This window comes from Oryza sativa, chromosome 4 (genome assembly GCF_034140825.1).
Source record: "Oryza sativa Japonica Group chromosome 4, ASM3414082v1".
In the NCBI taxonomy this organism is placed as follows: Eukaryota; Viridiplantae; Streptophyta; class Magnoliopsida; order Poales; family Poaceae; genus Oryza; species Oryza sativa.
The window spans coordinates 3,541,325-3,567,873 of NC_089038.1; the positions used below are offsets into that span (position 1 = coordinate 3,541,325).

At 45.7% G+C, this 26,549-nt stretch overlaps 1 protein-coding gene across 6 annotated transcripts; it reads left to right on the forward strand.

The window, feature by feature from the left end:
* Positions 1-15,104: 15,104 nt before the first annotated feature.
* LOC4335022 (uncharacterized) lies at positions 15,105-20,611 on the forward strand. Of its 6 annotated transcripts, XM_066310070.1 has the most exons (4): positions 15,105-15,563; positions 15,805-15,864; positions 18,006-18,088; positions 18,197-20,611. In XM_066310070.1, exon 4 carries the CDS (start codon positions 18,200-18,202, stop codon positions 20,453-20,455), a length of 2,256 nt encoding a protein of 751 aa, XP_066166167.1. In that variant the 5' UTR covers positions 15,105-15,563; positions 15,805-15,864; positions 18,006-18,088; positions 18,197-18,199; the 3' UTR covers positions 20,456-20,611. The 6 variants fall into 6 exon arrangements, 4 of the variants coding, with proteins under 4 accessions (XP_066166167.1, XP_066166166.1, XP_015637156.1 ...); XR_001545651.3 differs by lacking the exons at positions 18,006-18,088; positions 18,197-20,611 and adding an exon at positions 17,169-17,514; XM_066310069.1 differs by having other exon boundaries at positions 15,105-15,864; positions 18,191-20,611.
* Positions 20,612-26,549: the final 5,938 nt, after the last annotated feature.

The following is a 26,549-nucleotide window of genomic DNA, read 5'->3' on the forward strand; positions in this document are numbered from 1 at the left end:
CATCAGAAGTAACGGAAGATGTCAGTGGTAGTAAAAACAGTGACACCAATCAAAGGTAATGAAGTTGCATAACCATGGAGGCGAAGAAACCAGTCGGCAACAGTCAGGTCAGCTATCAATGAAGATGAAAGCACCCAGCGATAAAGTTGGTAGCCATGGCAGCGAAATAATTGACGTGATGAAGATGACGATGTCGGCGATCCAGTTAATAGCAGTGTCACAACTAATGATAATGACGAAGACGCTCATCAGCATTTGCATAGTAGGTCAACCGTGAAGGTGAAATTATAAGTCGGTGAAGACATAATCATCCATTAGCAACAGCGGAGATGTCAGGGCCGATGAAGCAGAGGTGCTGTTGATGATGTCAGTGATAATAATTCATCAAATTAATGTTATAGCTGTTGTAGATGCTTCACTTGGAGGAGAGTTGATGCTGTAGTCCAACTCGTCTAAACCGAAATATTTGATGTTGTTGAAGTAGAATGTCTGCTCCGAAGCAAAGATGAAGATAATGACTCCTGGAGTTGACTTGTTGGTTGATGAATTGATTTCTTCAGCTTGACATAAAATTTGTCAAATTTTGAGCCTTGTATTTGTGTAGCCCCCGACTCTTTGATTAGTTGGGAAACAACTGAATATAGAGTCGAGAACTGTAGCTTCTTGTCGTCGAATAGTCATTGCTTGATTGAAGATATGTGTTGAAGATGTCCAAGTAGAAATCCGGTAGTGAAGACGCGCAGTTGTGAAGATAAAAGCACCAGTCGGCGGCGGCATAACACGAGTCGGCGGCGGAAGACGATGATGTCCATCAGTAGTGGTAGCTGTATAAACCAGATGTAGAGGCGAGGGCACTAGTCAGCAGCAGACGAGACGACCAGCAATGAAGATGGTAAGGCCAATCAACACTGGCAGAATCATGCAGCCATGGAAGTGCAGAAACCAGTCGGCAGCCATGGCAAACGTAGGCAGCTTGTGTTGAAGATACTGATGCCTATTAGTAGTGACTGCGATGTAGCCAGCCGTGAAGAAGATAGCATCAGTTGGCGTTATAACAGGCCAGCCGTGCAGGCGGTGACACCAGTCAGCGGCGGATGCGGCGGCCGGTCGGTGAAGACGTAGACGCCCAACAACGGCAGCATAATAGGCCAGCCGTGCAGGCGGAAGCACCAGTCGGCGGCGGACGAGGCGGCCGGTCGGTGAAGACGTAGACGCCCAACAACGGCGGCATAAAGGCCAGCCGTGCAGGCGGAAACACCAGTCGGCGGCGGCGAAGGCAAGCCGGTCGGTGAAGACGTAGACGCCCAACAACGGCGGCATAATAGGCCAGCCGTGCAGGCGGAAACACCAGTCGGTGGCGGCGAAGGCAAGCCGGTCGGTGAAGACGTAGACGCCCAACAACGGCGGCATAATAGGCCAGCCGTGCAGGCGGAAACACCAGTCGGCGGCGGCGAAGGCAAGCCGGTCGGTGAAGACGTAGACGCCCAACAACGGCGGCATAATAGGCCAGCCGTGCAGGCGGAAACACCAGTCGGCGGCGGTCGAGGCGAGCCGGTGGTGATGTTCTGACTGATCCATTCCTGGAGCGTAAGAGATAAGCTTAAAGCCATGAATCCCTTTTATGCATATCTGGATCTGGATCCTGCAGAACAAACATATAGGATGAGTAGTATCTGATATAAATATAATACTCGAGAAAAAATCAAGTATTTTAAAATATTTATAAATATGTATTTCTCCTCTTGTCAATTTTGATTTCCCCGAGCAGATGACTCTGTACGTTTAAACACTCTGTCTGACTAGTCATAGCCCCCAAGCATCGGGAGTCGGCCTAGGCATTTCCCAAACATGCATATGAGTGACATGAATTCGTCATTAATGGAACAAAGTTTCACGGATCAGAATTTACTACTCAGGTACTTTTGCAATTATTAAGAGCAGAAAATAAATTTATCTCATCTCTATGCTGTTGATTTATTCCGAATAATACTTAGCACCTTGCGTTATTCGGTCCATCCAACGAGCCCCCGGGTGCTAGGAATCGGCCCAAAGGCAACTATCCATTGGCAAACCAAACGGAAAGCATAGGAAGATGGAACTCCATAACTCGATAGGCACTTTTGTACTCAGATTATGTCGCAAGCAATCAAGATAAATATTATGAAAAATATGATATAACATCTATAGCCCCCGACTCACTACTCAATGGAAGACCAATTGGTGTAGTGAGGCATAGGAAAAGGAAAAATATCATATAAAGAATAAAATAAATGATGACTTAGCTTTGTAATATTCCCCTCGGTGATGGCAGAGGTGGCCAATGTGGGAACAAAGTCGTCCATCAATAACAATGAAGACACCAGTCGGCGGTGACGAAGGCGGTCGACGGTGAAAGCGAAGATGCCCACTAATGGCGGCATAATAGGCCAGCCCTGTAGGCGGAGATACCAATCGGCGGCGGCAAAAGCAAGCCGGTCGGTGAAGACGTGGACACCCATGAACGGTGGTGTGACCAACCAACCGTATAGGCGAGGACACCAGCCGTGCAGGCGGAGACACCAGTCGGCGGCGACGAAGGCAAGCCGGTCGGTGAAGATGTAGACACTCATGAACGGTGGTGTGACCAACCAACCGTATAGGCGAGGACACCAGCCGTGCAGGCGGAGACACCAGTCGGCGGCGACGAAGGCAAGCCGGTCGGTGAAGATGTAGACGCCCAACAACGGCGGCATAATAGGCCAGTCGTGCAGGCAGAGGCACTAGTCGGCGGCGGCGAAGGCAAGCCGGTCGGTGAAGACGTAGATGCCTAACAAACGGCGGCATAATAGGCCAGCCGTGCAGGCGAAGACATCAGTTGGCAGCGACGGGGGCAGGCCGGCGGTGAAGTCGTAGACGCCCAACAGTGGCGGCATAATAGGCCAGCCGTGTAGGCGGAGGCACCAATCGGCGGCGACGGAGGCAGGCCGGCGGTGAAGTCGTAGACGCCTAACAGCGGCGGCATAATAGGCCAGCCGTGTAGGCGGAGGCACCACTCGGCGGCGACGGAGGCAAGCCGGCGGTGAAGTCGTAGACGCCCAACAGCGGCGGCATAATAGGCCAGCCGTGTAGGCGGAGGCACCAATCGGCGGCGACGGAGGCAGGCCGGCGGTGAAGTCGTAGACGCCCAACAGCGGCGGTGTGACCAACCAACCATATAGGCGAAGACACCAGTCGGCGGCGACGGAGGCAGGCCGGCGGTGAAGTCGTAGACGCCCAACAGCGGCGGCATAATAGGCCAGCCGTGTAGGCGGAGGCACCAGTCGGCGGCGACGGAGGCATGCCGGCGGTGAAGTCGTAGACGCCCAACAGCGGCGGCATAATAGGCCAGCCGTGTAGGCGGAGGCACCACTCGGCGGCGACGGAGGCAGGCCGGCGGTGAAGTCGTAGACGCCCAACAGCGGCGGCATAATAGGCCAGCCGTGTAGGCGGAGGCACCACTCGGCGGCGACGAAGGCACGCCGGCGGTGAAGTCGTAGACGCCCAACAGCGGCGGCATAATAGGCCAGCCGTGTAGGCGGAGGCACCAGTCGGCGGCGACGGAGGCATGCCGGCGGTGAAGTCGTAGACGCCCAACAGCGGCGGCATAATAGGCCAGCCGTGTAGGCGGAGGCACCACTCGGCGGCGACGGAGGCAGGCCGGCGGTGAAGTCGTAGACGCCCAACAGCGGCGGCATAATAGGCCAGCCGTGTAGGCGGAGGCACCACTCGGCGGCGACGAAGGCAAGCCGGCGGTGAAGTCGTAGACGCCCAACAGCGGCGGCATAATAGGCCAGCCGTGTAGGCGGAGGCACCAATCGGCGGCGACGGAGGCAGGCCGGCGGTGAAGACGTAGACGCCCAACAACGGTGGTGTGACCAACCAACCATATAGGCGAAGACACCAGTCGGCGGCGACGGAGGCAGGCCGGCGGTGAAGTCGTAGACGCCCAACAGCGGCGGCATAATAGGCCAGCCGTGTAGGCGGAGGCACCACTCTGCGGCGACGGAGGCAGGCCGGCGGTGAAGTCGTAGACGCCCAACAGCGGCGGCATAATAGGCCAGCCGTGTAGGCGGAGGCACCACTCGGCGGCGACGGAGGCAAGCCGGCGGTGAAGTCGTAGACGCCCAACAGCGGCGGCATAATAGGCCAGCCGTGTAGGCGGAGGCACCAATCGGCGGCGACGGAGGCAGGCCGGCGGTGAAGACGTAGACGCCCAACACTGGTGGTGTGACCAACCAACCATATAGGCGAAGACACCAGTCGGCGGCGACGGAGGCAGGCCGGCGGTGAAGTCGTAGACGCCCAACAGCGGCGGCATAATAGGCCAGCCGTGTAGGCGGAGGCACCAATCGGCGATGGTGAAGGCAAGCCAGCAGTGATGATGAAGATGCCCATCAACGGTGGAGGTGACGTACCCGACGACAAATAAAACGGGTCCTCTGCGTCGAACTATGGTAGGTGCAGGTCATTGCCGTGGCCGTGTATATCATCCGCACGGCTCAACCTCAATCCAACCAATATATGCAAACACAGAAACACCAGGAAGAGTTGATTAGCGATCAAAAATATAAATGCTTAATATCTCATATGCATGGCATGATTAGATGAATTGTGCACGTTGATCCATGCACGTGTTTTGATGGCATGATTTTGCTAGCCACGGGAGCTGATAAGGCCGTGTCAATTGCTTGTCGATCAAATGCTGGTGCTTTTTCTTTGCCCGAGTCACAGCAAGGCTGAAAGCTTGACGATCCATGATCGGACTCGCCAACAATCGACATTAAACAGAAGACAAAGGAAAGTCAGGCATTAACCCGTGATTAGTCATCAAGAATAAAATATTGATAATCAATATAGACCAGAAGGATTAAATTAACCAGGGAAGGGAAAAACAGACTCGGACTAATCCGGTCAGTATATCCATCCGGTGGCTTACGCGGCCTTCAACATCAGACACCCGGTGGGTGAGGTTCGCACGACATCTGCCCAGCTAGTTGGCTCGGTTTCGCCGACTCGACCTCCCGGTGACATGTCTATGTGAATTAAATCCCGGTCGCCGGCAGTCCCGAGTGCAATCAACAACAATTGATCCGATGTTCTGGTTGCTGGTCGTCTCGATCTCAGCCGGTGTATAAAAACAAGAGATTAACAGTAGATTAATCCACAATTAAAAAATCAATCTAATGAAAGTTAGATTGGAACGACAAACCAGGTCAGAGATTTGAGTCATTGAAATTGATCTCAGTGCTTCTCTTTGAAATTGATTCCATCGCGCTCGTCGACGAGGTACTCGGCGCTGCCCCTACCTGGCGCGCTAACTGTCGAAACATGATTTCGGCAATAATAAAACGGGGTAGCGCACGAGACCTAGAAGTGGATGGATGTGGAGACAAAGGATTTAGACAGGTTCAGGCCCTCTCAATGAGAGGTAATACCCTACTCCTGTTTGGGGATTAGAATCCGCCGGGTGTGTATTGATCTGACGATCAGGTTGTCTCATGCCCCCTAGAGGGCCTCCTGCCCACCTTATATAGGGTGGGAGCAGGATTACAAGATAGAAACCTTAACCAATAAGGTACCGATTTCCTAAATCTACTTTACAATCTTATCAAACCAGGATTTTAGGCCGTTCCATAATATACAGGGAAACGTAATACCCAAGTCATGATCTGTTACATATTCCATACATATATGTTATCCCCTATTACTAGTCGGATAACCATGCCGTGTGGGTATGGGGTACCCATAATCTCCACAGTAGCCCCTGAGACCTTCACAGTCGGAAAGATAATCTTCTCTCGAACTAGATTACTCCAAAGCCGAGTGCTTCAATCATCTTCGCCATGATCTCCCGAGTACTTTTTCCAAGTCAGAAGACTGTGGAGGGCTGAAAAAATAAAGTCAGATGCATCGACTAGATGCACCTAATAGGTGTAACCCCCGACTATGTGGTTAATTGAACAAACCAAACATATAATCAAGGAATAAATAATCTAACCAACCGAGTGGTTTCGATAATTGTAGTCAACCAAGTGACTTGATACCAATATATAGCATATGCGGTGTGGAGATTATGGGTACCCCATACCCACACGGCATGGTTATCCGACTAGTTATAGGGGATAACTTATATCTATGTAATATGTAACAGATCATGACTTGGGTGTTACGTTTCCTTGTATATTACGGAACGGCCTAAAGTCCTGATTTAGGAAACCGATACCGTATTGGTTAAGGTTTCTATCTTGTAATCCTGCCCCCCATCCTATATAAGGTGGGGGGAGGCCCTCTAGGGGGCATATATGAGACAACCTGATCGTCAGATCAATACACACTCGGCGGATTCAAATCCCCAAACAGGAGTAGGGTATTACCTCTCATTGAGAGGGCCTGAACCTGTCTAAATCCTTTGTCTCCACATCCATCCACTTTTAGGTCTCGTGCTCTACCCCGTTTTATTATTGCCGAAATCATGTTTCGACAGTTGGCGCGCCAGGTAGGGGTTGCGTCGAGTTTCCTATCAACGAGCGCGATGGAATCAATTTCATGAGTCGCCGACTTCGTTTTCGCTTTGGGAGTTTTCACTTCCTTTCCGTCGACCACTTCTTCAAGCTCCTCTTCTCTGACTTGATCCAAATCAGTCAGGGGGAAACTCAATCTGATTTTTATCATTATTTATCATATTGATTTTTAATCTCAGATTAATCTCTTGCTATTTTTTGTTGTTGTTCGCATATAATTACGCGGCACTATTGAGGCGATTGATGCCGGTCATGGACTCGAGGCGTCTCAGCTTTCCGGTCGATCGGCCGCGAGTCCACTCTGCCGGCTTGTCTTCGCCACTGACATTGCTGATAACAACAACGACTTCACCGCCGGCCCGCCTCCGTCGCCGCCGACTGGTGTCCTCGCCTATGCGGTTGGTTGGTCACACCACCGTTCATGGGCATCCACGTCTTCACCGACCGGCTGGCCTACGCCGCCGCCGACTGATGTTTCCGCCTGTACACGGCTGGCCTATTATGCCGCCGCTGTTGGGCGTCTACGACTTCACCGCCGGCCTGCCTCCGTCGCCGCCGAGTGGTGCCTTCACCGCCGGCCCGCCTCCGTCGCCGCCGAGTGGTGCCTCCGCCTACACGGCTGGCCTATTATGCCGCCGCTGTTGGGCGTCTACGACTTCACCGCCGGCCTGCCTCCGTCGCCGCCGAGTGGTGCCTCCGCCTACACGGCTGGCCTATTATGCCGCCGCTGTTGGGCGTCTATGACTTCACCGCCGGCCTGCCTCCGTCGCCGCCGAGTGGTGCCTCCGCCTACACGGCTGGCCTATTATGCCGCCGCTGTTGGGCGTCTACGACTTCACCACCGGCCCGCCTCCGTCGCCGCCGAGTGGTGCCTCCGCCTACACGGCTGGCCTATTATGCCGCCGCTGTTGGGTGTCTACGACGTCACCGCCGGCCCGCCTCCGTCGCCGCCGACTGGTGTCCTCGCCTATGCGGTTGGTTGGTCACACCACCGTTCATGGGCATTCACGTCTTCACCGACCGGCTGGCCTACGCCGCCGCCGACTGATGTTTCCGCCTGCACGGCTGGCCTATTATGCCGCCGCTGTTGGGCGTCTATGACTTCACCGCCGGCCTACCTCCGTCGCCGCCGATTGGTGCCTCCGCCTAAACGGCTGGCCTATTATGCCGCCGCTGTTGGGCGTCTACGACTTCACCGCCGGCCTGCCTCCGTCGCCGCCGAGTGGTGCCTCCGCCTACACGGCTGGCCTATTATGCCGCCGCTGTTGGGCGTCTACGACTTCACCGCCGGCCTGCCTCCGTCGCCGCCGAGTGGTGCCTCCGCCTACACGGCCGGCCTATTATGCCGCCGCTGTTGGGCGTCTACGACTTCACCGCCGGCCTGCCTCCGTCGCCGCCGAGTGGTGCCTCCGCTTACACGGCTGGGCTATTATGCCGCCGTTGTTGGATGTCTACATCCTCACCGTTGGCTCACCTTCGTTGCCGTCGACTGGTGTTTCCGCTTACACGGCTGACCTATTATGCCGCCATTAGTGGGCATCTTTGCTTTCACCGTCGACCGCCTTCGTCGCCGCCGACTGGTGTCTTCATTGTTATAGATGGACGACTTTGTTCCCACATTGGCCACTTCTGCCATCACCAAGGGGAATATTACAAAGCTAAGTCATCATTTATTTTATTCTTTATATGATATTTTTCCTTTTCCTCTGCCTCACTACACTAATTGGTCTTCCATTGAGTAGTGAGTCGGGGGCTACAGATGTTATATCATATTTTTTATAATATTTATCTTGATTGCTTGCGACATAATCTGAGTACAAAAGTACCTATCGAGTTATGGAGTTCTATCTTCCTATGCTTTCCGTTTGGTTTGCCAATGGATGGTTGCCTTTGGGCCGATTCCTAGCACCCGGGGGCTCGTTGGATGGACCGAGTAACGCAAGGTGCTAAGTATTATTCGGAATAAATCAAAAGCATAGAGATGAGATAAATTTATTTTCTGCTCTTAATAATCGCAAAAGTACCCGAGTAGTAAACTCCGATCCGTGAAACTTTGTTCCATTAATGACGAACTCATGTCACTCATATGCATGTTTGGGAAGTGCCTCGGCCGACTCCCAGTGCTTGGGGCTATGACTAGTCGGACAGAGCGTTTAAACGTAATGAGTCATCTGCTCGGGGAAATCAAAATTGACAAGAGGAGAAATATATATTTATAAATATTTTAAAATACTTGATTTTTTCTCGAGTATTGTATTTATATCAGATACTACTCATCCTATATGTTTGTTCTGCAGGATCCAGATCCAGATATGCACAAAAGGGATTCATGGCTTTAAGCTTATCTCTTACGCTCCAGGAATGGATCAGTCAGAACATCACCACCGGCTTGCCTTCGCAGCCGCCGACTGGTGTTTTCGCCTGCACGGCTGGCCTATTATGCCGCCGTTGTTGGGCGTCTACGTCTTCACCGACCGGCTTGCCTTCGTCCGTCGCCGACTGGTGCTTCCGCCTGCACGGCTGGCCTTTATGCCGCCGTTGTTGGGCGTCTACGTCTTCACCGACCGGCTTGCCTTCGCCGCCGCCGACTGGTGTTTCCGCCTGCACGGCTGGCCTTTATGCCGCCGTTGTTAGGCGTCTACGTCTTCACCAACCGGCTTGCCTTCGCCGCTGCCGACTGGTGTCTCCGCCTGCACGGCTGGCCTATTATGCCACCGTTGTTGGGCGTCTACGTCTTCACCGACCGGCCGTCTCGTCCGCCGCCGACTGGTGTCACCGCCTGCACGGCTGGCCTTTATGCCGCCGTTGTTAGGCGTCTACGTCTTCACCAACCGGCTTGCCTTCGCCGCCGCCGACTGGTGTCTCCGCCTGCACGACTGGCCTATTATGCCACCGTTGTTGGGCGTCTACGTCTTCACCGACCGGCCGTCTCGTCCGCCGCCGACTGGTGTCATCGCCTGCACGGCTGGCCTTTATGCCGCCGTTGTTAGGCGTCTACGTCTTCACCAACCGGCTTGCTTTCGCCGCCGCCGACTGGTGTCACCGCCTGCACGGCTGGCCTTTATGCCGCCGTTGTTAGGCGTCTACGTCTTCACCAACCGGCTTGCTTTCGCCGCCGCCGACTGGTGTCTCCGCCTGCACGGCTGGCCTATTATGCCACCGTTGTTGGGCGTCTACGTCTTCACCGACCGGCCGTCTCGTCCGCCGCCGACTGGTGTCACCGCCTGCACGGCTGGCCTATTATGCCACCGTTGTTGGGCGTCTACGTCTTCACCGACCGGCCGCCTCGTCCGCCGCCGACTGGTGTTTCCGCCTGCACGGCTGGCCTATTATGCCACTATTGTTGGGCGTCTACGTCTTCACCGACCGGCCGCCTCGTCCGCCGCCGACTGGTGTTTCCGCCTGCACGGCTGGCCTATTATGCCACTGTTGTTGGGCGTCTACGTCTTCACCGACCGGCCGCCTCATCCGCCGCCGACTGGTGTCACCGCCTGCACGGCTGGCCTGTTATGACGCCAACTGATGCTATCTTCTTCACGGCTGCTACATCGCCGTCACCGCTAATAGGCGTCAGCATCGTCAACACAAGTTGCCTACGTCTGCTGCCGACTGGTTTCTTCACTTCCATGGCTGCATGATTCTACCAGTGTTGGTTGGCCTTATCTTCTTCACCGCCGGTCATCTCGTCTGCTGTTGACTAGTGCCCTCGCCTCTACGTCTGGTTTATACCGCTACCACTACTGATGGACATCATCGTCTTCCGTCGCCGACTGGTTATGCCGCCGCCGACTGGTGCTTTCATCTTCACAACTGCGCGTCTTCACTACCAGTTTGCTTCTGTTGCCGCCGACTCGTGTTCACTTCATCACGGCGATGCAACTTTGTCATCATGGATTTCTACTTGGACATCTTCAACACATATCTTCAATCAAGCAATGACTACTCGACGACAAGAAGCTATAATTCTCGACTCTATGTTCAGTTGTTTCCCAACTAACCAAAGAGTCGGGGGCTACACAAATACAAGGCTCAAAAGCTGAAGAAATCAATTAATCAGCCAATGAGTCAGCTCCAGGAGTCATTATCTTCATCTTTGCTTCGGAGCAGACATTCTACTTCAACAACTTCAAATATTTCGGTTTGGACGAGTTGAACAACAGCATCAACTCTCCTCCAAATATTTCACCTTCACGGTTGACCTACTATGCAAATGCTGATGAGCGCCTTTGTCATTATCATTGGTTGCTACACTGCTATTGGCTGGATCACCGACATCGTCATCTTCATCATGTCGGTTGCGTTTGTCGTCGCCGATTATTTTCTTCATCTTCATGATCGGTGGATTTCGCCATCACCGTTGATGCGCGTCTACGTCTTCATCGTCGGTTTGCTCATCAACTCAAGCGTGAGGATTATATCTCCAATTTAGACTTGCTCTGGATATATGCAATATGAATTCGTGATCATGGGTCTATTTTCTATGCTCAAAGACTGGACTATTTATTATTCCCCGTAAGGGTTATCAACTGAATACTTGCGCCAGTCGGGATTCAATTGTTACGTAACCACTCAGATCAGAAGCTATTCATATGAGCTACATTTGGTCTATAATACCTGGAAGATTTATTACTCGGGAGCATGTTACATGCGTCATCCTTTAAAGGGTGTCGAAGGCATATTTTTTGGCCTAGGCCTAATATGTCTGCAACCCATATTTTCAGGTGTGGCCTGTCACGTTCTTTTAGGGACTTAGGCACTTTTTGCTTAGGCCAAAGTGCGCGTGATCAAGTGCCCAATACCTTAAAATCCTTTTATACCGCAGTTACTTAACTTTTTAGGAGTTGGTACAATGCATCTTAAAAGGTGTCAAACAGTAAAGCTTTATATAGCTGTCCCGCTGACTTTTTTATATATAAGTCAAGGTGCTGTTTGGGTTTTTAAGCAATTGATTGGATACAATATCATTGCTTTTTGCCACGTAAGTGTGCATTTTTATTGACCAATATTATGGCTTAGGCTGATTATATATTGTGGTCATTTTTCAGGCGGTTGGTAAATCCTTTATGAGTTTATTTACTCGGATTTTATACCACATATGCCATATATTTCCAGGTGTGGTGGAACCATGTGTCTTCTAGGGACTTAAGCACATCTGTTAAAGCAGTGTGCGCATGGCGTATGCCCAATACTTTGGAAATTTCTTTATTCACAACATACAAGCTTCTTTATAGCTATTTTGCTATGTGAATTTTCAATAATGTAGCCAACTTTAGGTTACACTCATCATATTTTACAAAGCAGTCGGTATATCACTTGGATCATATTATTCAGGGATTCACACCGCATATGCTACATATTAATATTAAGTCGCTTGGTTGACTATAATTATCAAAACCACTCGGTTGGTTGGATTATTTATTCCTTGACTATATGTTTGGTTTGTTCGATTAACCACATAGTCGGGGGTTACACCTATTAGGTGCATCTAGTCGATGCACCTGACTATATTTTTCAGCCCTCCACAGTCTTCAGATTTGGTAAAAGTACTCGGGAGACCATGACGAAGATGATTGAAGCACTCGGCTTTGGAGTAATCTAGTTCGAGAGAAGGTTATCTTTCCGACTGTGAAGGTCTCAGGGGCTACTGTGGAGATTATGGGTACCCCATACCCACACGGCATGGTTATCCGACTAGTTATAGGGGATAACTTATATCTATGTAATATGTAACAGATCATGACTTGGGTGTTACGTTTCCTTGTATATTACGGAACGGCCTAAAGTCCTGATTTAGGAAACCGATACCGTATTGGTTAAGGTTTCTATCTTGTAATCCTGCCCCCCATCCTATATAAGGTGGGGGGAGGCCCTCTAGGGGGCATATATGAGACAACCTGATCGTCAGATCAATACACACTCGGCGGATTCAAATCCCCAAACAGGAGTAGGGTATTACCTCTCATTGAGAGGGCCTGAACCTGTCTAAATCCTTTGTCTCCACATCCATCCACTTTTAGGTCTCGTGCGCTACCCCGTTTTATTATTGCCGAAATCATGTTTCGACATGCGGTGTGAATCCCCGAATAATATGATCCAAGTGATATACCGACTGCTTGGCAAAATATGATGCGTACAACCTAAAGTTGACAACATCTTTGAAAGTTCACATAGCAAAACAACTATAAAGAAGCTTGAATGCTGTGAATAAAGAAATTTCCAAACAATTACAAGCAGAGTTGCTTAAGTTAAATCTTGACGCTATTAATTATGGAGAATTAAATACTTTGGAGTTGAAACCTACACATATGGATCAGATAAGAGAGCATCAAAAAGATGACCCAGAAATACAGATTTTTAAGGAACGGAAGGTGCGAGGAAAGGCTGCAGATATTACCGAAGACCTAGAAGGAATATTATGGTACGGAAATAGAATTGTCGTACCACAATCAGGAAATCTAAGAGAGGTAATACTAAAAGAAGCACATGACTCAGCCTACTCTTTACACCCAAGCAATACAAAGATGTATCATGATTTAAAAGATCTATACTGGTGGCCAAACATGAAACAACATATTGCAGAATATGTTGCATTATGCCATGTCTGCCAACAAGTTAAAGCAGAATACCAAAAGCCTACAGGATTATTACAGCCTTTACAAATACCTGAATGGAAATGGGATGAAACAGAAATGGATTTTATCACTGGACTACCCAAAACTTCTTCTCGATATGACTCTATATGGGTAATCATTGATAGACTTACAAAGACTGCATGATTCATTCCTGTGAAAACAACTTACACTGGAGCACAACTTGCAGAACTTTATATGACAAGGATAGTATGTTTACATGGAGTACCAAAAAGAATTATCCCCGATCGTGGTACCCAATTTACTTCACACTTTTGGTAGAAATTGCATTATGAATTGGGAAGTTATTTGGATTTTAGTACAGCATTTCATCCACAAACCAGAGGACAAACGGAAAGACTAAACCAGACATTAGAAGATATGTTAAGAGCCTGTGCTCTAGATTTTGCTGCTAGTTGGGACAAATGTTTACCTTACGCAGAATTCTCATATAACAATAGTTATCAAGCCAGTTTAATGTCACCACATGAAGCCTTATATGGAAGAAAATGTCGAATACCATTGATATGGACAGAAACCGGAGAAAGAAGTATATTCGGAACGGACCTTTTAAAAGAAGCTGAAGAAAAAGTTCGACTTATTAAAGACAGACTTAAAGTAGCTCAATCTCGACAAAAGAGTTATGCAGACTCTAGACAGAGAGAGTTAACTTTTGACATTGGAGATTATGTATACCCAAAGGTTTCATCTTTACTAGGGATAAAGAGATTTAAGGTAAAAAGATAAACTAGCCCCTCGATATATTGAACCCTATCAAATAATTGCTAAACATGGAGAAGTAGCCTATCAATTGGCTTTATCTGGCTACTTATCAGACGTATACCCTACATTTCATGTCTCGCAATCAAAGAAATGTTGACGCATTCCAGAAGAAGAAATATCAGTAAGTACTGTTGAACTGAATAAAGATTTAACTTATCCAGAATATCCTATCAACTGAATAAAGATTTAACTTATCCAGAATATCCTATCAGAATTTTAGATGAAGTACATAGAACAACTCGTACTAAGGCAATAAGAATGTTTAAAGTTCAATGGAATCATCATACAGAGGATGAAGCAACTTGGGAACGGGAATATTATTTACAATTGGAATTCCCGTATCTATTCGAAGACTCCTAAGCAAATCTCGGGACGAGATTTCTTTAAGGAGGGTAGGTTTGTAACATCCTTAAATTTTAAACTAATATTTGACTGCATCATGCTGGTTTTAATCTTAGACTAGCAAAATCAAAATTTTCTTTAAAAGTTCTCTTTTTATTCTTGATTTTGGTTCAAGTATTACCCCTAGAATTCCCTTAACCTAGTTTACCAATAAACCATAAATTGTTGCCCTATCTTAAACCTTAGTGAATTTAGCAAATTTCCTTCAAATTCCAAAACTTAGAAACTTTCTCTAGATTACCCTTCTATTAGTGAGACATTGTTATAGTGCATAATATTTGCAAAACTCTTCCAAAGATCTCTAGATAAATTCAAAATATTCAAAATTCCTAAATAGTTCTTTTGGGCCGAAATCCTTTTCTCTCCCTTCCAGCCCTTCTCTCTGTCTTGGCCCAAATCAGCCCACAGTCAAACCGCGTCGTCTTCCTCCTCCTCTCCTGGGCGCCGCTGGATTGAGCGCCAACGCCCACAGCCAACGCCGTGCCGTGTCCATCTACCGCCGCCCACAACTCTCTGCCGCCGCCGTCGTCTTGCCTTAGACGCTAAGAAATCGCCGCCCAACGTCAGCGCCACCTCATGCCACTGACGTCAGCCGCCGAACCGAACCGACATGCCCAGCCAATCACCGAACGAAGCCGGCGCCGCTTTCTTCCGCTCCACTCCACCGGCGCCGTGTTTCCCTTCTCCCTCTCCTCTGCAAACCGACCTCCTCCGCCTATAAATAGCCGACGAGATCATCCTTCCCTCCCCCACATCACTACATCAGAGCTTGAAGCTCTCTTCTCTCTCTCTACTTGCCATGTCCGGCCATGGCTGCCACCACTCGATCTCTCTTATCGGAGCATTGCCGGCCAAGCCCTCGCGCCAATATATTTGCCTCGACGAGGAGAACCCATTTCACCCCTTTCCCCCAACCCTTCCACCTTGAGTTAAGCCACCACCGCCAGCTCCCAAATCGGCCGAACCAAGCACTTGCCGCCGGCGTTCCGGTCTCCTCCCTCTCCCTCTCCGCCAGCCACCGCCCTCCCTAGGTGCGTGGCGCTCGGGAACACCACCCACCGACGGCGTCGTCGCCTTCCGCCCGCCGGAGAGCCAGCGCCCCTCCTCTCCTTCTCCTCTGTTGCTCGGCTGGAAAGAGAAGAAAAGAAGAGAGGAAGAAGAAGATGAGAGGAGAGAGAAAAAGAAAAGAAAAAGAAAGGAAGATTGACAGGTGGGCCCTTCAACAGTAAATTTTCGTAATTTTCCTATTTAATGTGAATTCCAAAATTTAGAAGCCCATATCTTTTAAAATATAAACCCAATTCCAGTGAAACTTGGACCAAAATTCTTCTAAAATCTTTCTCTATTTTTTGAGGCTATTTTTGCTATTTTATCATTTTATTTCATTTTTTCCTATTTTTGGATTTTATTCGAATTTCTTTTGAATTTGAATTTTACAAGCTTAACCCTAGGTCTTGAGGAGTCTCCTAACCTATTAGATAATCTCAATCAATCTCAGGACATCGAGCAAGGCAAGTTACTATCTACCTTTTGATCATTTAAGCCTATATTTTACAAATTATTTATTTATAGCCTTCTATTCAACACTCTATTTTATAGGCATAATTCAACCATAGAACCCAGATAATTTAGTATTGCTTATCTTGCTTACAATTTGGTTAAAATATTTTATACTTAGATTGGGACAGTACGTAAGAATTGGATGATTTCCGGGTGGCTAGTACTGTCTCGATCGATATAGTTATTACCAGGTAGTTATGTCAAACGAACGGGTACGACTGCAGTTTCTAGAATGGGGACAGACCTAGTTATTATGTTAATTAGCAATATGGCACCTCTGTATAGTGGTTCTTATTTTTAAGTCCTCGCGTATGAGGCAACTATAGCCGTGAAGGGCAACTTTTAACCATTACCATGTACAAGTAAATGGTTCGTGATACTCGAGTATAAATTATATGGTATATTCTAAACCCTGATCGAGATGACGTGGTGTCATCCAGAACTCCTTTTGCTGCAATTAACATTACGTTCAGAGCATATGAGGATATAAGTTCATGGAACAGGTGCCACAATTGTTAATAACCTAATACTGGGCCATGACTAAAGCTGATGATTATCAGCAAGTCGTGGACTGCGGGTAAAGCGTACATCTGCTGCAGTAGAATATCATTAAAACTATTCAAATAGCCGTGCACACGGAATTGAGTATCGGGACTCATATGGTACCCTGGTTAGAAACCTAAAGTATATGTTTTACAAACTCTTGCTTTAATATTTCTAGATTGTCTATTATTGCTTTCTGCAAAGAACTCCACTCCATGCCAACGCATAACATATTTCCATGGTAACTTGCTGAGTATTCCGAATACTCACCCTTGCTCTTATTAACCCTTTTTCATATTTGGGTCAAGAGGAGGACCCCTGTGATTATTATTATGATGACTGATAACTTAGAAAATCCCTAGAGGTTATACCTTCCTAGTCAGAATGTACTAGAACTTCCGCTGTGTAATATTAGCACATATGTTTAATTAGGTAAGTACCTACCCTTGTAAAACCCCTAGTATTGTAAACTTTAACGTATGCAATGAAGAACCAGCTGTATTACATGTATCAATATTTATTGATCCAGGGATTGATACATTAATCAAAGTCGGATCCAAGTTATTAGTTTTGGGACCCGACAAGAGCCGTTCAGAGTCGCCGGTTCCGTTCGCCGGTTTCGGTTGTTCATTCGAGTGTTCCCGTGTCACATAAAATTGACTCGTTGGGTCAGTATCTCGTGAGGCCCGCTCACCCGTCAGGTCTCCTGCAGGGGCGAGGGCGGCTCAGGTTATTCACCCGGTGGCCAATGCGAGGCCGGGAGCGAGGGGAAAATGCGGGGGCGTTCCTGCCCAACCCGGTCCAGCCCCGCCCCGCTGCCACCCCTAATTGCCATTGGGAACATGTACCATGTTCATACCATTACTTGCCTGGTATCCCACATGTACATTAATTAAAATATAACCATCAGGTTTATACCATGGTCACTATCCCTCGCTCAGCTCTCGATCAGTGGCTAACCTACAATCTCTGAATATTTTTCAGACGTGAACAGTAACTGAAGAACTGAAACGAAGAACAGAGTTTTTTTGGTGCTGCGTAACCACCTGCAGCTTTTCTGATTTCTCTTCAATTTATTCCCTCATCTTGTGAGGTTGTTACATGCATAACAAACACCGATTTCACCGGATCCAAACGAGTGAACGCGCCATCCGACGCTCCAGATCTAGTTCTATCGATACTAACAGAAAAAACGGGAAAAACTCAGCTGCCCAAGACTGAATCTTCCTGGGACAGCCGTTACAATGCATGCAGCATCCTATGCCTAAGAATTCAAACTTACTAACTGAAATCAAACAAATTATTGCAAATGCACAAGATTATCTTCAGGCTAACACGCTAACGGTATATAAATAGGGACACATAATATGTCATTGTTTATAGAGTCAACTGATTAAAAAGATAGATCAGGTTAGCATTGAGTGTGAGCTATAAGCCTGTTGGGCTAATGAAATGTAAAGCACATGCATAGACGCTAATTAAATGTAAAGCGTATGCAGAAACACAACCGGCCACTAAGTTCAGATCTTGTCCCGTGTTCTTCTTTCAGTTGTATCTTCCAATATCTCAGGCTTAGTCCGTCAGTGATCAACTGCAAAGTGCATACTCGCCATCAGATTCCAAGAGCATTCGGTACGCCCTGTCTATTTCTCGTAATTTATCTGGTTTTGTGTCCTGGATTTATATGGTTTTTTTCATCAATATTAATTCTTGCTCAACTAACACACGTGTTAGCATCAGACGATGCCTGGATGGATGGTTCGCACGGTGTTCTTGCTCAATTCGTGGGTAATCCGGGCGTTGGTAGTATTCAGCTTCGCAGCGCACGTCACCATCGTCTTCTTGGCCGGAGTCCGCCGTCGTAGGGCTATTGGCTTGCCGATAACCATCCTGTGGGCGGCGAACCAGCTGGGCCGGTGGGCCGCGACGTACGCACTCAGCAAGCTCGCCCTCGGCAGCACGCCGCAGGAGCTGGAGCTGGTGACGCTCTGGGGGGCTTTCCTGCTGCTCCATGCCGCTGGTCCGGACAACATCACCGCCTACTCCTTGGAGGACAATGTTCTGTCGACGCGCCAGAAGGTAGAAATGATCTTGCAGGTATCAGGAGCAGCATTTGCCATGTACAAGAATATAGTCATCAGAAGCGGGTCCGGTACGATGGTCTGGATCTCTTCTTTCATGTTCATCATGGGCATTTTTAAGTATTGGGAGAGGGCGAAAGCTATGCAGCTCGCCAACCTAGAAAACTTGCGAAGCTCAATCAAGAAGAAGAAGGAGACAAGGAGACGACGAAGCTTGAGAAATATTAGGCGTCCAAGCAGTTCAAAGCATGATAATGACGAGGAGGCACTGCTGGTTGCTCATGGCCTGCTCGACATCACCAAAGGCGCCTTCGTCGATTCTTCAATCAACGAGCATCAAATCCCTGTCTATGCTGGCAGGAGACGAGAGATATTTCCTAAGAGTGGCTGGGGGATGATGTACAAGGTGGTCGACATGGAGCTCTCCCTCATGTACGACATTCTCTACACCAAGGCGGCCATGGTGCACACCTGGCATGGCTACGCCATGCGTGCCGCCTCTCCGTTCGCCACATCCATGGCCTTCATGTTGTTTTGGTTTGACAGCAAGCAAGGTCAGCGGATGACCGACGTTTTGATAACCTATGTCTTGCTGGGAGGTACAGTCCTCCTAGACATCATATGGCTTCTCAGAGCAGTGGCATCAACATGGACCTATTCGTTCCTCAATGATAGGCCACACCTGTGGGTTCATCACGCGTTATTGTGCTCTGGGAAGTGGCGCCAGCTCCATCGTTCCATTGTCTCCCTGGATCCGTCATTGATCCTCGCCAAGGAACCAAGTAGCTACAGGAAGTGGTCTGGAAAAATTGGGCAGTATAACTTGTTGCACGAGTGCACTCGTGACAAGGACCAAAGGACCAGGGAATACTTGAGCTCTGTGGTGAAGAAAGTAGCATCGGAGGGCATGTGGATGGAGTACGAGTACCACAACTTGAGGGGTATTCATATTTCACAGGATTTCAAGAAGAAATTGTTGGATTGTATTTGGGACTATATGTATTTAGCATACCCAGTTGAAGACATGGAGGAGGTGGAGGAGGAGGAGAAGAAGAAGAAAGAGGCGGAGAAGAAGCCAAAACTGCTGATGATGCTTCCTGAGCATCACAATGTTGAGAACATTCGGAAATTGGAAGAAGCTCTGGATTTTCTTCCTGAATTTCAGGAGTCCATTCTTATCATGCACATCGCTACGGATATTGTCTTCATGTATACTAAATTTGAACAAAATGCAGCATCGTCCAAGTCCAAAGACAATGTGAAGATGATCAAGGCCTTGTCGGATTACATGATGTTCCTCGTCGCGGTGCGACCCACCATGCTACCTGGTCTTAAGCTGCGCAGCCTGTACGAAGCTACTAAGGAAGCTCTTGCCAAAATATGGTCTAAGAAAGAATCTTCCCGCTGTAGCTCCAGAACAAGACAAAAGTGTCTTGCTAACATCTTGCGATGCATGGAGAACAAAAAGAGAGGGACAAGGCCGGATAAATCCGACAACTGGAGGCTAGGCTACAGGACCCGGAACTGGGAACCAGACTATACAACCGATCTTTACAACGTTAGTATTGTTCTGTCAGATGGGATTAAACTAGCTGATCATTTGCTGCAATGGCTACATGGTAATTGCTGGGTCAAATTTCCCGAATGTGAATACTCTTACGAGGCAAAATTTGCACAGATGTTTCCGAAATTGAGGGAAATCCTGAACGAGCGGCCGATGTCCGACCACCCCGATAAATGGTCGCAACTGTTGGAACACATCTTCTTGGAGTGGGTGCGTCTGCTGATTAACGCGTCCGTCAAGTGTACAAGAGATTCTCACGCCAAGCAGCTCAGCCGTGGTGGTGAGCTCACCACCATCGTTTGGATCCTGGTTGAACACGCTGGCTTATTCCGCGTTGACCGTCAAAAGAGATGAAATTAACTGTTTGTTGCTTCCTACTGAATCGAGGGGTTCATATATAAGTTGAGACGTCTGTCTTCTCTTGTGGTCTGTACCTGTAAAACTCAATTTGTAGATCACAGCGTTCTCAATTATATATACTAGCCGCCAACCCGTGTCTTGCAGAGGCTATATATCACTTATATTATAAATACTAAATTCTGCATTTTCATTATATTATAAATTTTAGAAAATGTAATCATATGTTACTAATTGATAACTTTGAATTTCGTTATTAAATAAATAAAATAAAATACTAACTTAAGAGTTCAAGATGGATACAACTGCTTATTTATTAACGAAATATAGATACATCGATTTCGACTAAAGATAGACCTCATAATATATATAATGCATTATGGATGATCTTCCGTAAATGTATTATGGCAATAACCATATATCCTATAGGAAAAAATATAAAGAAACATGGAATATATTGCCAGATAAAATCATAAGTTATATCGTTGAACATTGTTAGCAGGCGTGGAATTTACGTGAAACATATGGCTCGATTAGCTGACACAGATGCCATTGTTTTCCTTTGACTACTAACTATTATATAATACGTACAGAAAAAAAATGACATGAGTATGTTACCCACATAGCTAATGACCTAAATTTAGATCAGTTTGAAATTTGATTCCAGCGGTTATTTTGGCAACCTGAAAATGCATGGCATCGAATTTGAGTAATTATTGATGCTGTGTGTGGCCGCTCGATCCAAGCACCATCTATTAAAAATCACTGTGGACCATAGAAAAAAGTTACAGATTGCATCTGGTGCTGGATCAGGGGGCATTGAAGAGAAACGGCACCATGCATTAAACTCAGAAGAATCATTGGAACAATATATATAAATTAATATGTTGATGACCTCGGGATGCTAGGGAACATGGTGATTAAGCGCATCTCTGCGGAGTAGTAACCAGTGTTCCCACTCTGGTGCATGACATGGAGGTTGACGTTGCTTCTATATATCATGCCATACAAAAACCTACAATGTGATTATGGGGAGGATATCAATAATTTAGCGTTGAAGAGGAAATAAGAAGAATAAGCAAATTATATTGTGCATTCTTTGAAAAAAAATATGTTGTGAAGTATTAAACATTTTTTCAATTTTTAGTTTTTAATTTTTATGATTGTATATTGCCGCAACATATCATGTTCTTTGATAAAAAAATCAGTCTGTACGAAATAAAGCAAGGATATTGACATGTCCTGTATTCCAATATGTAGCAATTACCTAGAGAAACGAAACATTGTATGTCATGTGAAATCATAAGATGATCCATATCTCCCGGAGCATTATGAGGAAGAGTGAAGTTTCCACTGAGTTGATGCAGATGCCATTGTCTTGCCTGAGAGAAGAAAAACCAGGCGCACATGATGTAAGTTCTAGAGCAGCTTCTTGTGTCGTCAAGAGTCAAGACGTACCTATAGGATATATATAAACGGAAAAAAGAAGGGTATAGTGTTTCCTGCACTTGCAGTTTTCACATCATGATGCTGATGATGCTGCGTGATGATGGGATCGATCGAATTCGAGCGTCGATGCCGCATAACCAAACAAAGTTGATATACGAATGAAAAGAAAAAACAATGCAAGTGCCGTGGAGGAGAAAATAAATCAAACCATGGATTTAACACCGGAGGAACGTCGATTACACACTAGCATGGGATAGGTCATCTCAATTGGGCAGAAACCCTCATCTGTGTCGGGAAGGGCTCCTGTCACGAACCAAAGGTCACAGATGTGAGAATTCATCTATGTTGGGCATTTGGCCGTCACGGATGATAGCTATGTCAATCGGACAAAAAAATAAAGCCTGTCACCGATAGTTTTGACCCAGCAGATGAGTCAAATCAGGGCCAAACTAGGGCCCGCCACCGATGAGATTATCCGTGATGGGCTCATACTTTAATCACGGGATTGGTATGGCGCCCATCACGGATGACTCACTCAATAAGGCTTGTTTTTAAGCCTGTCACGGATGACTCATATCTATCGGGCTTAAATTTGGGTCCGACACGGATGAAATCATCTCAATCGGTCTTTTATTTAAGCCTGTCACGAATGAATATTTTACCAAAAAAATAAAATTTAATTTTTTTTGCTAGCCTCAGGCCTTTGCTAGCCATGCTGGCTGCAAAGTGAAATAAGCATATTTATATATTCTCTTTCCAAGCAACCCATTCACACATCCATTCACAAATCAAACACAGTGATTACATCCACATTCACATATCCATTCAAATATATGCCATTCACGGCAATTCACAAATCAATCATAGGCTGTCCCTTCAAACTTCCAACTTTTCCATCATATCAAATGTTTGGACACATGCATGGAGCATTAAATATGGACGAAAAAAATCTATTGCACAGTTTGCATGTAAATTGCGAGACGAATCTTTTGAGCCTAATTACGCCATGATTTAACAATGTGGTGCTACAATAAACATTTGCTAATGATGGATTAATTAGGCTTAATAGATTCGTCCGGCAGTTTATAGGAGGAATCTCTAATTTGTTTTATTATTAGTCTACATTTAATACTTCAAATATGTGTCCATATACGTCAAAATTTTTTTGCCAAAACAACTAAACACGGCCTTATATTTACTGATCACACATCCATTCAGCGACATGCATCTTCAAGAGTCAAGCATCAGAACACGCAAAACCGAGTTATAAATTAAACAAATTTATATGTAATTAGTATCGCAAGTACATATAGAAACATCAGACCGGATTGGATTACGTATATGTATATACATATATACATATACATATATATAAATGTATATATGTATATATATGATATATATATATATATATGTATATATATATATATGTATATATATACATACATATATATACATATATATATATATACATGTATATATATATGTATATATTTATACATGTATATATATGTACATATATATATATATACATGTACATACATATACATATATATATATATATATACATATACATATATATATATGTATATACATATACATATATATATATGTATATACATATACATATATATATGTATATACATATACATATATATATACATATACATATACATATATATATATAGGTAAATTAACTGGTGCTACATGGTGTATGGGCTCCAAGATTTAAATTGAGAATATACCCAATTTGAATGACTATGAAATTTTTTTAAATGTTTAGATATGAACATTAACTTCTTTACTAACAAGTTCAAACAAGTTTGAACTGAGTTTGAACTTTTTTTTTGTTAGATTTTGGTTCTAGGTATATAACTTCCAAACATATAATTCATTAGGTATGTAATAATAAATTGTGAAATAAAGTTGAGTTTGAGTTGTTTTGTTGTTAGGTATTTGTATGAATCAAATTCATATACCTAGGTATATACTCATAATTTGAAAATTTTTAAAAATTTGAGAGAATTTGTGTGTTTTATACCTTGGAGCCCAGGCACCATGGAGTCCCATATGGGTATCCTATATATATATATATATATATATATAGGTAATCACAGGTCTTTGATAAGCATTGTAAAATGTTCAACCATTTAAAGACGAGCAAGCTATGAATTCACTCTAAAGCTTCCATTGATTCCTAAGATTTCATCTAGTATGAAACATGTTGTATCCTCTCTAATGACTTCGAAGTTGTCTGTGCATCCACTACTTGCTTTCAGCTTCACTAGGTCCAAGGTAGCTGACAATTTGGTGTGTTTTGCCTTGCAACCAGCGTATAGAGGCATCTTTTAGTCACAGACCATCCTACTAAACTTCATGGAATCTCTCTCATTGTAAGCTAGGTCCTCAGCATCACGCAACATGTCTGGGCAGCAGATCGTGATCCACATCAACCATTTCACTGCCCAATGGAGATGGTACAAATATATCATACCCATCTTCATCTTCCTGATTTTGTGTGCCACCACTTCTGTCTACAGCTGCAACATCACCGACTGACTCTTGCTCTCTAGCTTCACTCAACATGTGTTGCCCTTCATGAATCCTCGTTTTATCATATCAGCGTGTACGTCCACTCTGCTATCAAACATAATCTCATTTTTACAATCTGCACATGGACAACACATGTAATCGTTGTTTCTTCTTTTCCTATCCTCTTACATGGTGTTTATAAAATTTAATACGCCATTTCTATACTCTTTGCTATGATGTCGCACAATTGTTCCATACATCCAACCTCGATCCATCCCTGCAAAAGTGAACAAATATTAGATAATAAGTTTATAAGATAAGTATTACTAAATTTATTGGAATTGTTTACTATTTTTGAATTACCTTTTTGAATTTTCTATTTTTCTTGGAAAAATAGACAAAAAAATCGCCCCCCCCAAGACCTCCTACCAAAATAGTGAACGGTGGGATAAACATTCCTTAGGAGACGAGAGTATTTATAGTGTGCAATAGATATCAGTAACGGCCAAAGAATGGAGATCGCTGACAAGCTTTTAGTTATTTCAATCGGGCATAATATTGAGGCCATCACTGATGACAACCATCCGTGATGGGCCTGATTGTTATCTTTATCGGACCTTAATTAGAGCTCGTCACCGATGGATGTTATCAGTGACGGGCAAAGTATATGGGTCCGATTGAGATTACAAAGATAATCTTTGTCGGGCCTAAACTAAAGCCCATCACCGATAGGATCTCATCGGCGACGGGCTCAAAATACATGCACCGGTATATCTTTCTACGCGTACATCTTTGTCGGTGTTTATTTTAGCCCGTTAGAGATAAGGATATTGTGACGGTACGCAAGCCCTAGGCACGGGAAAGGCCGTTACAAATAAGAAGTAATGTAGTAGTGACAACAATAAATCGATCTTAGGGCTTGTTTGGTTTGGTGCCAAATTGTGCCCTACCAATTCATTGGTAATTTTGAATAGTACTTCTATATGTCTGGATTGGTGCCAAATTTTACCAACACCAGTTCTTAGGTAGTACAAAATTTGTCTATCCAAATTTGGTAGTGCCAAAAGTTACCTAAACTTTGGTACTATCAAGATTTTAGTAGGGCACCAAACCAAACTGGCCCTTAGTGACCTGAGGCTTGTTCCACACTCTTCACGTTAAGGTTATACATTAGTTCAGAATTAAGGATGCCAAGATCAAGAGATGCGAGGTACAGAGAATCGGTGTGTCATGGGGGCTGGTGGGGCCGACAGAATCTTTCGAGCGATGACCTCAAACATGTTTGCGTTCCCATCTGCTGGATTTCTACAACGAACGGAGTTTACGGAGAGATTGATACGTACGAATCCGATTGTAACCTGAGAGAAGATCGATACATGTACGTATACATTGGATGGGCTCATACGGTACATTGGATCGGCTGAGAAGCGGCCCAATCTATTTTAACACAGGTTCTCAATACATAACATCTATGGTGATTACGATATGACACACTAGCTCAATCAATGGTCAGATCTCTATTAGTATTGTCGAAACAAGATTTCGACAATACTAAAAGGGGTGGCTATCAAGCTAAGAAAGTGGATGGGTTTGGAGACAAAGAATTTTATATAGGTTCAGGCCTTCTTATTCAAGAAGTAACACCCTACTCCTGTCCGGGGATGATTCCGCCGAGTGTATTATTGATTGTATGATCTGGGAAAAAAAATCGTCCCGAAAGGAACCCGGACACCTCCTTATATAGGGGAAGGGGTCCGTATTACAAAATACAGTCCATATCCCTAACGGAATATGTGATTACAGATAGAATACAATTGTAACCGACTAAGACCTCGGGTATTTCCTTGACATACAAGTTAGAAAACTACCCCGAGTCCTCATAAAGATATTCTATCTATATTTGGTACCATATACCCAACTAAATTATAACTGTCGTGTAGATATGGGATATCCATAATCTCCACAGTAGCCCCCGAGACCTTCGCAGATGACGAAATAGCCTTCTCAAAACAAAAATTTATAATCCGAGTGCTTCAATTCAAGCTGATCCAGCTTGCCGAGTGCTAAAATCAAAGACTGCGAAGGGCGAAAATAAAACATGGTGCATCGA

Excerpts from the sequence above, each read along its gene's own strand:
- LOC4335022 (XM_066310069.1), top strand. The coding sequence starts at position 18,200 with ATGCCTGGATGGATGGTTCGCACGGTGTTCTTGCTCAATTCGTGGGTA.